This window comes from Aspergillus brunneoviolaceus (genome assembly GCF_003184695.1).
Source record: "Aspergillus brunneoviolaceus CBS 621.78 unplaced genomic scaffold BO95scaffold_14, whole genome shotgun sequence".
NCBI lineage: Eukaryota > Fungi > Ascomycota > Eurotiomycetes > Eurotiales > Aspergillaceae > Aspergillus > Aspergillus brunneoviolaceus.
The window spans coordinates 174450-187768 of NW_020290744.1; the positions used below are offsets into that span (position 1 = coordinate 174450).

At 55.7% G+C, this 13319-nt stretch overlaps 5 protein-coding genes across 5 annotated transcripts; 3 read left to right on the forward strand and 2 right to left on the reverse strand.

Moving 5' to 3' along the window:
- Positions 1–1186: 1186 nt before the first annotated feature.
- BO95DRAFT_356825 (structure-specific endonuclease subunit SLX1) lies at positions 1187–2413 on the forward strand (the record flags this gene model as incomplete). Its single annotated transcript, XM_025582323.1, has 2 exons — positions 1187–1425; positions 1480–2413. The coding sequence occupies 2 exons, from the start codon at positions 1187–1189 to the stop codon at positions 2411–2413; spliced, it is 1173 nt and encodes a 390-aa protein (XP_025444988.1).
- A 51-nt stretch (positions 2414–2464) lies between these two features.
- BO95DRAFT_451021 (bifunctional thymidylate/uridylate kinase) lies at positions 2465–3187 on the reverse strand (the record flags this gene model as incomplete). Its single annotated transcript, XM_025588058.1, has 2 exons — positions 2465–2994; positions 3052–3187. 2 exons carry the CDS (start codon positions 3185–3187, stop codon positions 2465–2467), a joined length of 666 nt encoding a protein of 221 aa, XP_025444989.1.
- A 276-nt stretch (positions 3188–3463) lies between these two features.
- Positions 3464–5103, forward strand: BO95DRAFT_356569 (tRNA-ribosyltransferase family protein; the record flags this gene model as incomplete). The annotated part of the gene is made up of 3 exons (XM_025582312.1): positions 3464–3689; positions 3804–4821; positions 4920–5103. 3 exons carry the CDS (start codon positions 3464–3466, stop codon positions 5101–5103), a joined length of 1428 nt encoding a protein of 475 aa, XP_025444990.1.
- Positions 5104–7112: 2009 nt separating this feature from the next.
- On the forward strand, positions 7113–10564 carry BO95DRAFT_383653 (putative plasma membrane H(+)ATPase). Its single transcript, XM_025583430.1, has 4 exons — positions 7113–7512; positions 7566–7789; positions 7842–8534; positions 8586–10564. Exons 1-4 carry the CDS (start codon positions 7284–7286, stop codon positions 10290–10292), a joined length of 2853 nt encoding a protein of 950 aa, XP_025444991.1. The 5' UTR covers positions 7113–7283; the 3' UTR covers positions 10293–10564.
- Positions 10465–12437, reverse strand: BO95DRAFT_512273 (glycoside hydrolase family 18 protein; the record flags this gene model as incomplete). The annotated part of the gene is made up of 5 exons (XM_025591505.1): positions 12112–12437; positions 11995–12057; positions 11779–11920; positions 10978–11719; positions 10465–10503 (listed from the first exon to the last, which is right to left on the reverse strand). Exons 1-5 carry the CDS (start codon positions 12215–12217, stop codon positions 10465–10467), a joined length of 1092 nt encoding a protein of 363 aa, XP_025444992.1. The 5' UTR covers positions 12218–12437.
- Positions 12438–13319: the final 882 nt, after the last annotated feature.

A 13319-nucleotide genomic window follows, 5' to 3' on the forward strand; every position in this document is an offset into this window, starting at 1 on the left:
CAAACAGAATGCTCTTGTGCCAAGTCAGTCAGTCATCGACCTGAAGAAGTAGCCAGATCTCTCTCTCTACTGTCGTCGAATCAAGCTTCTAGAAACCAGGTTTGAGAAAACACCTTTGACCACATCACCGCTCAACAGACCACCCCAAACAGTATGGTTCTGGTAGTCGATGCTTCAACCGACGAGGACCGTGGACCGTGGACCGTGGATCGTGGACATCAAGTTGGTGGGATGGAGGAGACTTGACCGGCCTTCATCCCACCAGGGCCCGCGTTCCTGGTCAGATAAAAAATCAGGCAATGCTCACTTGAGACGGACGGACTACCGATCCAGCTGCTAGTCGAGCCCCGAGTCCGCATACTATGCCTATTTGATAATCACATGCAGTCATTTACCGGGCAGAGGATCGGTGGCTCAGCCCTTTGCAATGGCAAATCCCTTTGGTATGTGGCCAACGAGGCAGTCATCATGGCAAATGGCTCAACCTTGGAATATAGCTTGCTCGCTTGAGAAAACAGCCCTGAGATACGAGTAGGCATGGCATCTGGTCCGTAGGCGAGAGAAATCCGGACATTCCAGCTGCATCGGATGTACATACGCCATAGATAGTGCTTAGCAGCTGGCGTCCCTCGGTTAGTAAGGCGGAGGATTTTGATCATGCGACACCTGAAACGAAGAAGGGTTTTTGTTCTGCAGCATGGTTTGTGTACGCTGTACTCTTTGTTTGGTTCGTGGTGCGGATGGTACCTGAACTGGTCCGGGTCATGCAATGTTGATTGATGTTGGCTAGCCCACCACCCTATGTTGGCCGAGGCCAGCCTTGGGCTTTAGTTTGTGCCTCAGGCCACAATCAATCTTGACACACATCCACATAAAAACAAACTCTATACAGCATACAGATCATTGATAGAGCTACTTCTAGCTTGTGTATGATGGTTTACGGTCGCTAAGAACTTACTTCCTTTCACGCATGCTATGTACCATAAGAAGTATCTCGAGAGAAATTTTACTTCTGCCAAACTCCCCTGTCATGTGACTCTGGGACTTTTGTTTTCAGCCTACCATCCCCGTCAACCGAGACCAAGAATCTCTGCGGTAGGAATTAGAAGCACTTCAAATAACCCCGATATCAAACTACAGTAGGCCGAGTCAAATACCCCAGCTTGTGCGTGTGTCTGTCAAAAAAATGGACCTCGATCACACCAAGCCCATCCCAGCATACTACTGCTGCTATCTCCTCCGCTCCACCAAGAAGCACGCTTGTCTATACATCGGCTCCACTCCACACCCCGCCAGACGCCTGGCCCAGCATAATGGCGAATCCAAAGGCGGTGCACGCAGGACACACCACGACGACAAACGGCCGTGGGAGATGGTCTTGACCGTCGAAGGGTTCATGAGCCGAGTGGCCGCGTTGCAATTCGAGTAAGCAACCTTCGCCATGTCCTGCATGCCCGCGCAAATCTAATCGGTCGATAGATGGGCCTGGCAGAACCCCAAGAGGGCAAGACAGATCACCGCGAACTACCACCCAGACAACGCCGGGGCCAGACCCAAAGGCCGTGGTTCGCGGAGGTCCATGAACGCTCACCTGGAGGATCTACATATATTTCTACGGTCTACGCCCTTTGCGCACTGGCCCCTCAAGGTGCGCTTCTTCGCGGCCGATGTGCATCAGACCTGGAGAATCCTGGCAGATCGAGTGCAGGGGTTTCTCCCCGATCATATTGGGGTGATTGTCGATGGCAACTGTGCTAGACCGCCCTTGCCACGTGATGAGGAGCAGGCGCAGGTCAAACGTGTCGCCGGGATGAAAGTGAACTACAAGCATATGCAAGACTACATAGATAAGGCCATGTTCCTTCTAGAGGACTCGGAGAGCTGTCGTTGTGGGGTGTGCGCGGCACAGCTGGTGCCGGACGCAGAAATGGTAGTGGTTTGCTCCCAGGATAACTGCTATTGCACAAGTCATCTATTGTGTTTGTCAACAAGATTCTTAGAGACTTCTGATGAGCCAGATCGGCTGGTTCCAATCAGTGGCGCTTGCCCGGGGTGTGGAACGACGGTTCCATGGTCGCTGTTGATGCAGGAGCTGACGCTGCGCAACTGCGGAGCGAACAAACCGCGAGCGAAAAGGAAGAAGACTAAAGCGGACGCGACTCAGCGAGGCTCCAGGGTCACTTCAGAGCAAGGGCGTGTCGGCGTCGATGATACCAGCAACGAGCGTACAGCAGTTGACCTTCGAGAAGCGGATCTCCCTGACGACGTCAGTCTAGATGAGAACTGGACTGAGTCATTAGATGCGGACCTTGAGTCGGGAAATTTGATGGAGTCACGATCCCAGCCTACATCGACCAGAACCGAGATCATTATAGAAGACAGCGACTGCGAAGAAATGTATACGCTAGAATGAGCAATGACGCCACCACCAGCCGCTGCTCGCTAGTGTGGGTAGAATAAGGGGTCAATGGGCGGTCGATTCAAATTTCCTCAAAGGACCAATTGCATCCAAGCCTGCAATGCAGTCGATGACGCTTGTCTCAACATCCTGCGCCACTTCCTCGAATGTCCTGCCCGCATCGATGGTGCGGATATTCCCGCTCCGTTGCACGCGGAAGATCGTCTGAAACAACTCGCGCACGCGGTTCTGCATGGTCGCATTCTCGTAGCGTTCGGCACCAAACCCTCCACGCTGAGCAGCTGCTTCCGGGGAGATACTCAGGAACAGACACAGGTCAGGCTGAGGCAGTCCAATCTCTGGCGTCCATGCCCATTCCAGGGACAGCGTGGGATTCATCTTGGCGGCCGAATACACAGCACCAGAGTACGAATACCGATCCACAATGACGGTGACTCCATTGGCAATATCTTGCTCGATGCTTTGAGCCAGCTCCCAGCGGTTTGCGGAGAAGAGAAGATGAATAGAATGGTCGTCCAACTGTGACTGACCCCGCAGATAGCCATCGATCATCTTCCCGATGGCTGTGGTTCGATCTTGGCAGGGGTTAGATATAGTTTGCCATGCCTGTGTTGTAAGAGTCTAAGGAGTACCTGGAAATCGAACATATTTGACTGCACGGCCTTTGTGTTGGAGCCTTTTGTGTAGAGACTCGCACTGGCTGGATTTGCCTGCCCTGTCCAAGCCCTCGACGACAATTAGAGCACCACGTTGAGCCGGTGTTTCCATTCTGCGAGAAGATCACAGTAGGATTGGTGGTGAGCAGAGAAGTTCGTTGTGAAAGATGATCGGCGTGGGGAGGTTTAGAAGGCGGGCTTCAGTTATCGAGGGTGGATTTGGTTATCAGCCAGAGAGAATCTAACACTTAGCCTGATCGGGACAGACCGCGGGGATCCCAGCAACTTCCCGCATTTCCACATGAATCTTCTTTCTATCAGAACTTCCAACTCAACTTTTTCCCTTCTCCAGCGACTCTCCGTCGCATACAACCTCGCACTGATCGTCATGGACCCCGGGTCATCCCTTCAGTTACCGCAGGAGATGCTCAACTTCACCACTACAGCCTCGGTTCTGACCCCTCGGCTGGGAAGACTGGCCGTGGCGGGCAGGAAACCCATCTCCACGCCGCACTACATCCCTCTAACATCTCGAGGAATCGTTCCGCATATAACACATGATATCATGCGCGATCAAACTGCTATTGGCAGTCTCTTTATTGGACTTGAAGATTGTACGAGCGTTTCCCAGCCCCTTCAGCCAGTCAACCGCCCAAGAGCAATATCACATACCAACCAAGAAAAAAAGAAAACCGCTAACATCAATGCCCGTGGGGGGCGCAGATCAGTCATAGAAAGACAAACCCCGAAGCATCCCTTCCCTCCTGCATATACGATTCCGACGGCAGCCAACGAGTCGGCGCTGCGCAATTTCATCTGCCAACCCGATGACCAGCTGTTGATCATGGGCCCGCGTCGCGAACCGCCGATCAAATGCCCGCCCTCGAACACGCCCAACTCGGTCGCCATCCTTACCTCGGTGGGCTACCGACAACTGGAGGCGACGCACTACCTGGATGCTATCCGCCACCTGCGGCCGGATATCGTCGTCGGCCTCGCCGACCTGGTGCGCGGCCACAACCCAGGACTGAAGCGGCGCGGGAAGATGGTCGACCGGACGCACGCCTACACGACGCACGCCACGGAACAGCTGTACAACCACAAAGACACAGCGCAGCGATCGAGCGCTGTCTACTTTGCCCCGGTGCTGCCGCTCGAGAACGCGGAGCAGTCCATCTATCTGGAGGATTTGGAGAATGACCTCCGCCCGTACATCTCGGGCCTGGCGCTGTACGAGTCGGCCTCGCTCTCCGCTGTGTCGGAGGCGCTGGGCGAGCTTCCGCGACTGCTGTTTGGCGCGCCGGCCACCCCTCACGATATCCTCCGCGATGTCTCGCTGGGCGCGGATCTGCACACCATTCCTTTCGTGGGTGTATGTTCCGACGCCGGCATTGCCTTGGACTTCACCTTCCAGCCGCAGCAGCAGGAGTCGCAATCATCTCCTACGTCCACTCCATTAGCCTACGACCTCTGGTCCCCCGACCACAAAACCGACACCCGCCGGCTCTCGGAATCATGCGAATGCTACACCTGCCGCAACCACCACCGCGCCTACCTGCACCATCTGCTCTCCGCCAAGGAGATGCTCGCGTGGTCCCTCCTGCAGATCCACAACCACCACACCATGGACGTCTTCTTTGCTCAGATCCGCGAGAGTATCGAACGGGGCACTTTTGATGTTGATGCCCAGACCTTCTCGCGGACATACAGCTCGGAGCTCCCCGAGCCGAAGGGTCAAGGACCACGGTGCGTGCCCTTCCGGAAACAGATCCTCACATACATACATACCTATTCAAATATACCATAAAAGCCAAACCATGCTAACTCACTATACCCATGAACAGACTACGAGGCTACCAACTCCCCGCCTCCGGCCCCAACCAACCCCGCCGGCACGCCCGGGTGTACGGCCGCCTCGACGACGCGGCGGAGAAATTCGCCGAGTCGCAATCCTCCGTGGCCACGCCCGATACGGGCGCCGAGGGGCTGGAGGAGCACGGGTTTGCGGAGAGGGCTAGCGGACTATGACTAGAGCATATCATCTGAAAGTTGCATATACGATATAATTCAAGAAGCATTGCGGTAGAATAGCTTAGCTTGGTATAGCATAGCATAGCACAGCATAGCACAGCATAGCACAGCACACACAGCACAGCATCCCACGATATGCATAATGCAGCAGCATACCATATCATATAAAACGCATATATACTAGGGATAGGGCAGAGCCTGGCCAACAGACAAGACATCGCCCACTATTCGACAGCCCCCTCCAATGCCCCCTCCAGTGTCTTCAAGCTGCGCATACAGCTTCAGCACAGAGTAAATGGATAGACTACACGACTTTCGACGAATTAAGCAATTGGCCGTCATCTCATCTACCGAATACATAAATCCCCATATTGCAGCCTTATCCCACACAATTGAGAGATCAACTGCGGGTGAAAGAGTACACAGTACAATACCCAGGACCTTTTAGCCCACCACATCGAAATACCACATCCTATCATCGATTCTGTCCTGACATTCAAGAAGATAGAATCAAGAGCAAGAGATCGGACAGAAGAAATAAGGAGGAGTGTTGTTGCTTTCGCTCAGCATAAAACCCAAGCCTTGGAAGGCATATATCTGGGTAGCAGCATACGTTCCGCCCTGAAATGAACACGCGACCACCATTTTACATTCAATACCGATCAACTGCATAAGCTAACTACTTCATATCTACAGTACATATCCACTCTATATGTCCAATTCCAATCTGAACCCCCAAACCAAATCGAACTCAAGACACAACAATCGACCGGAGTCATGCCGTCACCACCAAGATTCAAAGTTTGCAGGACTATCCGGGCGGGCGCCGTCATTGTATCCGGAATGGACGGCTAACTACAAGTCAGAGGAGAAGAGACTGAGATGATGTTCCGTAAGATGAGAAGAAACTCATGATGAGTCGATTACGTCTAAGACTTTTTCCATGGAGTAGATTAGATGGAAGGGTTGCATCCGAAGCCAAACCCGCTAAACCCCATCGGTCAAGCGTGGGAAGTATAGACTACACTCCCACAGTCAACACCAACACAGTCAACACAGTCAACAGTCAACACCTCATTCTTCACCTCACCTCTTCACCTCTTCAACCACTCAGACCAACTCTCCAATAAAGCTTGGCGGATGAGACTCCACACTCTGGCAGCTGTCATGGCGTCCCCCATCTTTCCCTCCGAGTCTACCGATCTACAGTTCACTGTCCTCATCACCCCTCGCCTCCTTACCAGGTCGACACTCCTTCCGATCCTTGGAAATCCCCAAGTCAATTCACCTCACTCATCGAATGGACAATCCCCAATAGTCCGCTCGGCCCGGCACTCTCCAGACGGGTTCAGTCGGTACACCCACTGAAAGCACCATGTCTCATACGTCAAGACCTCTCCGAGCGGTCGAATCAACGAGTCATACCCCTAGCACCAGCAAAGTCATTCGTTGGGGGAGCATGGCGGTCGGTCAAACCAAACCACTGTTACACCCACACCCGCGTAAACCTGGGGAGGTTAAGGTACAGTACCGGGCCTCTTACACAGGACTCTCACTCCGCAGCAACCCGGGAGCTTTTTTGTAGAAAAGACAAATCTACTACGTCAGCATGATTGTCTGCACAAGGGTGGTTCTCCGCAGATGTCGTCCGCGCTGCTCCCCTGCACTTCCGCCGCTCACTGCTGGTCAAGCCTTTTCTCTCTTGCATCTTCTCTTTGTGCTGTAGGGGAAAAGAGGCCTGTGGTGAATTTTTCCCAGCCTATCGTTTGCTTTCGCTTCTTCATCCTTTTCTTTCTAGCTCTCTCTCGCTTTCGCCGTCTTTTCCCTCCCGGTTCGTAATACGGAACGGAGGACAGCAGAGAAGTAGAAAGAGAGAGGGTAAACCCCACCTTCCCCTCCCCCTGCTGCATAAGGCAAAGTGATTTAATCCAAGACACACCATGGCTGAGCAAGGAGCGCCAACCACGGCGGCCAACACGCTCGACGTCGAACGCGGCGGCGGCGGCGGCGCACAACCGCAGCCCTCGAGCTCGGAGCAACGCCGTGACTCGCGGCGGGTTTCCCGCGTCTCCTACAAGGAGGACTACGCCAACCTCGACGAGTACGGCAAACTGGTCAAGTATGCCTCGACCTATCGCGAGGGTGGGCGAGGCGACGAAGGGCAGGGCGAGGAGGAGATGAAGCGCGTGTGGTACGCGCCCTGGAAGAAGCGCAAGGTCTTCGTCAAGCACGTCGATCAGCAGCAGGGCTACCCGGAGGAGTGGCTCCTCACGGACATCCGCCAGGGCTTGTCCAGCAGCGAAGTGCCGGACCGCCGGCGTCGCTCGGGCTGGAACGAATTGACCTCCGAGAAGGAGAACCCCATCGCCAAGATCCTATCCTACTTTCGGGGTCCGATTCTTTATGGTATGTTGCTGTGCTGCCTAGCCCAAAAAAGCAGAGCTGACTTGGTGAGGTAGTCATGGAACTCGCCGTGCTTCTTGCCGCGGGTTTGGATGACTGGATCGACTTTGGTGTCATCATCGGTATTCTTTGCTTGAATGCCGCGGTGGGTTGGTACCAGGAAAAGCAAGCCGCGGACGTGGTCGCCAGTTTGAAGGGCGATATCGCCATGAGAGCAACGGTCATTCGTGATGGCCAGCAGCAGGAGATTCTCGCTCGGGAGCTTGTTCCAGGTGACGTGGTAGGTTCTCTGGCCTCTCAGCAACGCAGTCCAGAACTAACACGCGGTGGAGATTATCGTTTCCGAGGGCCATGTCATCCCTGGCGACGCTAAGGTGATTTGCGACTACAACGACCCCGATGGATTTGAGGAGTACAAGAGAATGCTGGAGCAAGGCGATCTCAGCAGTACCTCCGAGTCCGACCTCGAGGACAACGAGCCCGAGAAGCCCGGAAAGCAAGCCGAGGCCGGCGGGGAGGACCCCGAGAAGGACCAACCGCAGTCGAAGCCCAAGCGCGGGTACCCCATCCTGGCCTGCGATCACTCGGCCATCACCGGCGAGTCCCTGGCCGTGGACCGCTATATGGGTGGGATGATCTACTACACCACCGGCTGCAAGCGCGGCAAGGCCTATGCGGTGGTGCAGACCGGTGCGAGGAACTCGTTTGTCGGCAAGACCGCCAGCATGGTGCTGTCCGCCAAGGGCGCGGGCCACTTCGAGATCGTCATGGATAACATCGGAACGTCGCTGTTGATCCTGGTCATGGCGTGGATCCTGGCGGCGTGGATCGGTGGCTTCTTCCGCCACATCCCCATCGCCTCGCCGGGCCAGCAGACGCTGCTGCACTACACCCTTGCTCTGCTGATCATCGGTGTTCCCGTCGGTTTGCCTGTGGTCACGACGACGACCATGGCCGTGGGAGCCGCGTACCTGGCGAAGAAGAAGGCCATCGTGCAGAAACTGACAGCTATCGAATCTCTAGCAGTATGCATCCTCTCAAACAGCAAAACACGGAGCGACACTGACGAAGACTAGGGCGTTGATATCCTTTGCTCGGATAAAACCGGCACACTAACGGCGAACAAACTCAGCATTCGCGAGCCATACGTGGCGGAAGGCGTGGACGTGGACTGGATGTTCGCGGTGGCGGTGCTGGCCTCGTCTCACAACATCGAATCCCTGGACCCGATCGACAAAGTGACCATCCTCACGCTCCGCCAGTACCCGAAGGCCCGTGAGATCCTTCGCCGCGGCTGGAAGACGGAGAAGTTCACACCGTTCGACCCGGTGTCGAAGCGCATCGTGACAATCGCCAGCTGCGACGGCACCCGGTACACGTGCACCAAGGGCGCACCGAAGGCGGTGCTCCAGCTTACTAACTGCTCCAAGGAGACAGCGGACCACTACAAGACCAAGGCGCAGGAATTCGCGCACCGCGGGTTCCGCTCGCTGGGCGTCGCCGTACAGAAGGAGGGTGAAGATTGGACGCTCCTGGGGATGCTGCCGATGTTCGACCCGCCGCGCGAAGACACGGCGCAGACGATCACGGAGGCGCAAAATCTAGGCATCAGCGTCAAGATGCTGACGGGCGACGCGATCGCGATAGCCAAGGAGACGTGCAAGATGCTCGCCCTGGGAACCAAGGTGTACAACTCGGACAAGCTGATCCACGGCGGGCTCAGCGGAGCCATGGCAGGCGACCTGGTCGAGAAAGCCGACGGCTTCGCGGAGGTGTTTCCCGAGCACAAATACCAAGTGGTGCAGATGCTGCAGGACCGGGGCCACCTGACGGCGATGACAGGCGACGGGGTCAACGACGCGCCGTCCCTGAAAAAAGCCGACTGCGGCATTGCGGTCGAAGGCGCGTCCGAGGCCGCCCAGTCCGCCTCGGATATTGTCTTCCTCGAGCCGGGCCTGTCGACGATCATCGACTCGATTAAGGTCGCGCGCCAGATCTTCCACCGCATGAAAGCCTACATCCAGTACCGCATCGCGCTGTGCCTGCACCTGGAAATTTACCTCGTGACGAGCATGATCATTCTAAACGAGAGCATCCGCGTTGAACTTATCGTCTTCCTGGCCCTCTTCGCCGATCTCGCAACAGTAGCCGTCGCTTATGACAACGCCTCCTTCGACCTGCGACCCGTGGAATGGCAACTCCCGAAGATCTGGTTCATCTCCGTGCTGCTAGGCCTGCTTCTCGCCCTGGGCACATGGGTCGTCCGCGGTACGATGTTCTTGCCGTCCGGGGGCATTATCCAAAACTGGGGCTCCATCCAAGAAGTGTTGTTTTTGGAAGTCGCCCTCACCGAAAACTGGCTCATCTTCGTCACCCGCGGCATGGACACCTGGCCGTCGATCCACTTAGTCACCGCAATCCTTGGGGTCGACGTCCTGGCCACAATCTTTTGTCTGTTTGGATGGTTCAGCAACCAGGACATGCCGACGATCCCGAAAGACCAATTCGTGGAGACCACGAACGGCTGGACGGATATCGTGACGGTGGTGCGCGTCTGGGGCTACTCGTTGGGCGTCGAGATCGTGATCGCGCTCGTGTATGTGATGCTGAACAAGTTCAAGTGGCTCGATAATCTGGGCCGCGCCAAGCGTGACAAGGGGGACCTCAAGATTGAGAATCTGTTGGGTCATTTGGCGCGGTTGACGGTCGAGTACGAGGAGCCCGGGAAGCCCAAGGGCCGCTTCTCGTTGGCGGCCTCGAAGGAAGAGGAGGAGCTGGAGTAGATGGGCTGGGGATGTGCGGGAGCGCGAGTGGGTGATTTCGGTGGGGTGGAAGGGAGATAAGCTGCTGGAGGATTGATTCGGGGAGAGAAGAAGCGAAGGATAGGAGACAGAGGGAAGAAGGAGTAGGGTATTTGGGTTGGGATTGGGTTGAGGAGGAGTATCAGAAGTACGGTTACGGGTTACGGGGGATTTGTTTGATGCTGCGCTGCTGCTGGGTAATTGTTCAGTACTTAATTAATATATAGGGCTGTCCGACAGGGCAGACCATAGTGGGTAATTGATTTGAGTTTTTCGATGAGGAGAAGTAAAGCATACGGTATTTAGGGCTGGAATACGATGAATGACCTGCCTAGTATCCGATACCCATACCCTCCTGAGCACGAGCATAAATTGCAGGTAGGCTACATGTCACCAAGCGAAGCTATAGTCTATCACTCTCGACCGACTGAAGAGTATCTTACGATAGACCTAACAGCATCTTCCCAATGAACACAGTGTGTCCTCACAGAAATAGGTATTCGGTTAGTCTCAAGATCAAATCCAAGCTAAATAGTCATCTGGTATATATAGCCCTCACGAGGATGTACATGAACTGTATATAAAATAAGAAACTCCCCAAGTACGGGGGAAATCACCACCACCACCACCACCACCACTGCTACTACTACTACTCCAACCCACTCACCGGATACCGAAACTTATGATAAACCCTCGACATGGTCTGCGTCAACGCGGAGCGGATGCCACTCAAGTACCCGGGATTGGCATACGCCTGGGTGACGTCCCACAGCATGACGCCGCCGAACGACTTGAAGGACTTCGCGTACTGGATGACCTGCTGCAGCTGCGAGATGGGGACGTAGCCGGAGCCGGCGGCGGCGGTGTTGGCGGGCGCACCGACGAAGACCCTGACGTCCTTGTTCTGCGAGACGGTGCGGGCCCAGGTGTCCCACTGGGCGAAGTTGAAGGCGGGCTGGGAGGCCTGGCCCGGCTGGAAGGAGGCCAGGCCGCAGGGGTTGTTGTAGAACTGCACCCAGACCGCGTCGATGGCGACGGGCCCGTTGAGGATCTCCTGGTCGGCCAGGTCAGGGTACGGGCACTGCGGCGCCGCGGTCAGGAAGTACGGCTTGCTCGGGTCGGCGTCGGCGAGCGCGCGCAGCCGGTTGGCGAACGGCGCCATCTTGTTGACCGTCGCCTCGAAGTCGAAGTCGAAGCCGTCGACCGAGGCGTTGCCGAAGGGGCGGAGCGGTTGCGGTTGCGTTTTGGATGCACCAGATAAAGAAGGGGGCGGGCCGAACGTCTGCCACACCAGGTCGGCGCCGGCCTGCGCCGCCGCGTCCGACGCAAACCCGCCTTCGCTGTACGTCGCCCCGCCGATGGAGAGGATCACCGTCTTGCCTTTCTGCTGGCACGTCGTGATGTCGTTGCTGGCCTTGTTAGTGTCGATTTCACCCACCCCAGCAACAGCAAGCAGAGCGCCACTTACCCGATCTGCGGACAGTTGGGCAGATTGGTCCCGTTGAACAACGGACAAGCTTTGCTGGTGTCGGCGAAGTCATACTCGGGCACGCCGCCCGCCCCGTTCACCCGCATCACGAACGCCAGGATAAGAACGTCGATGTTGGGATCTGCTCGCGATTAGCTCTGTCCATGGTCCCATGGGGCAAGGCAAGTGACAAGTGGCAAGTGGTGGACAACGTACCGTCGCAATAGTAGGACAGATTCTGCTGCGCCAAGTTCCCCGACCCCCGATACGAGTTCTGGCCTAGCCCTAAAGTCAGTTCGAACGTCCATCTGCCACGGTATCAACTCCACCCACCCCAGTATACAGCCACATTGTTCGGGGACGAAAGATCGAGTTTCGCGGACGCTCCGCTCAGCGAAGCCAGCGCCGCTGTCCAGGCGAGGATGGACTGGAAAAGCATGATGCTGTGTGGTGTTGCTCTTGATGATAATCGACCACACGAGTGAATAGGTGTGCTGGAGGTAGACAACACGAAGGAAAGAGTCTGAACAGATATCGCTGCACAACCAAAGACGAAAGAGAGGGTATAACTGATGCTTCCTGTGGTGGTGGTGGTGGTGGTGGTGTTGGTGGTGGTGACAATGCCTCCCCCAAGTCAGTATCTCATGTGTCGCTGGTCGAACCTCGTTTCCGAATAACCTCAACTTCCATCCAGCCTGATGAGCCAGCAACGTCCACTTTATATCCCCATACCCCCTGTAAACAGCTAACCTTAACGACGTAAACGTAAATGTAAACGTAAACAACCCCATTTCCCCTCTAGACAGCCAACCTTAACGACGTAAACGTAAACGTCAACAACCCCAAACCGGTCACCCATCTGATAGAGCCAGTTATCACTGTCATGAGTTCTGATCGCATGGTCTTGCTTGAGGGGAGAGTGTGGTTCTTTTCCGGGATCGTCAGGGCCAGGATCATCCACACATTCTTGACACTTACGAGGACAGACACACGCGCAGCCGGACAAAAGAGGCGCCAGTGGGACGAGGCGGGGGGAGAGCATCCCCTGACGGCCGGAACTGTCATATTGATAGCCGTAGCCGTGCCTGTGATCGGGCTAGATGGGGGAGTGGAGTGAGGGGCTAAGGTCATACTGGATTGGGAGTTGGGAGCGGAGTTGAGCCAGGCCGGGGGGGCCAAGTTCGCATTCCACATCCCTAGTCCCTGGGCAACTGGCCTCGAGGAAGAATGCTGCCAGGTTGGATCAGGTAGAACCCAACTAACTTCGTGAACATAATCTGCCAGACGAGAGTCGAGCTCTCTGAGGTAGCAGTTATCAACGTCTAGTTTGGTTGATCCAGCTGAGGGAGAGGAGAGTCCAACCGCTCTAGCCCTAATGCTTTAACCACGCCATGATAACCACACCCCATCACCAGCACGATACAGCGCATCACAACCACCCACCGCCTCAAACCCAGGGCCAAACTCGATTTGATTCCCCATCCGGCTCCCCCCAGGCCCAGCCTAGGCGTTCTTCCATCGCAATGCCAGACCCCCCCCCC

Excerpts from the sequence above, each read along its gene's own strand:
- BO95DRAFT_383653 (XM_025583430.1), top strand. The coding sequence starts at position 7,284 with ATGAAGCGCGTGTGGTACGCGCCCTGGAAGAAGCGCAAGGTCTTCGTC. Across the intron at positions 7,790-7,841 it reads AGCTTGTTCCAGGTGACGTG|ATTATCGTTTCCGAGGGCCA; the intron begins GTAGGTTCTCTG and ends CACGCGGTGGAG. Across the intron at positions 8,535-8,585 it reads CAGCTATCGAATCTCTAGCA|GGCGTTGATATCCTTTGCTC; the intron begins GTATGCATCCTC and ends GACGAAGACTAG.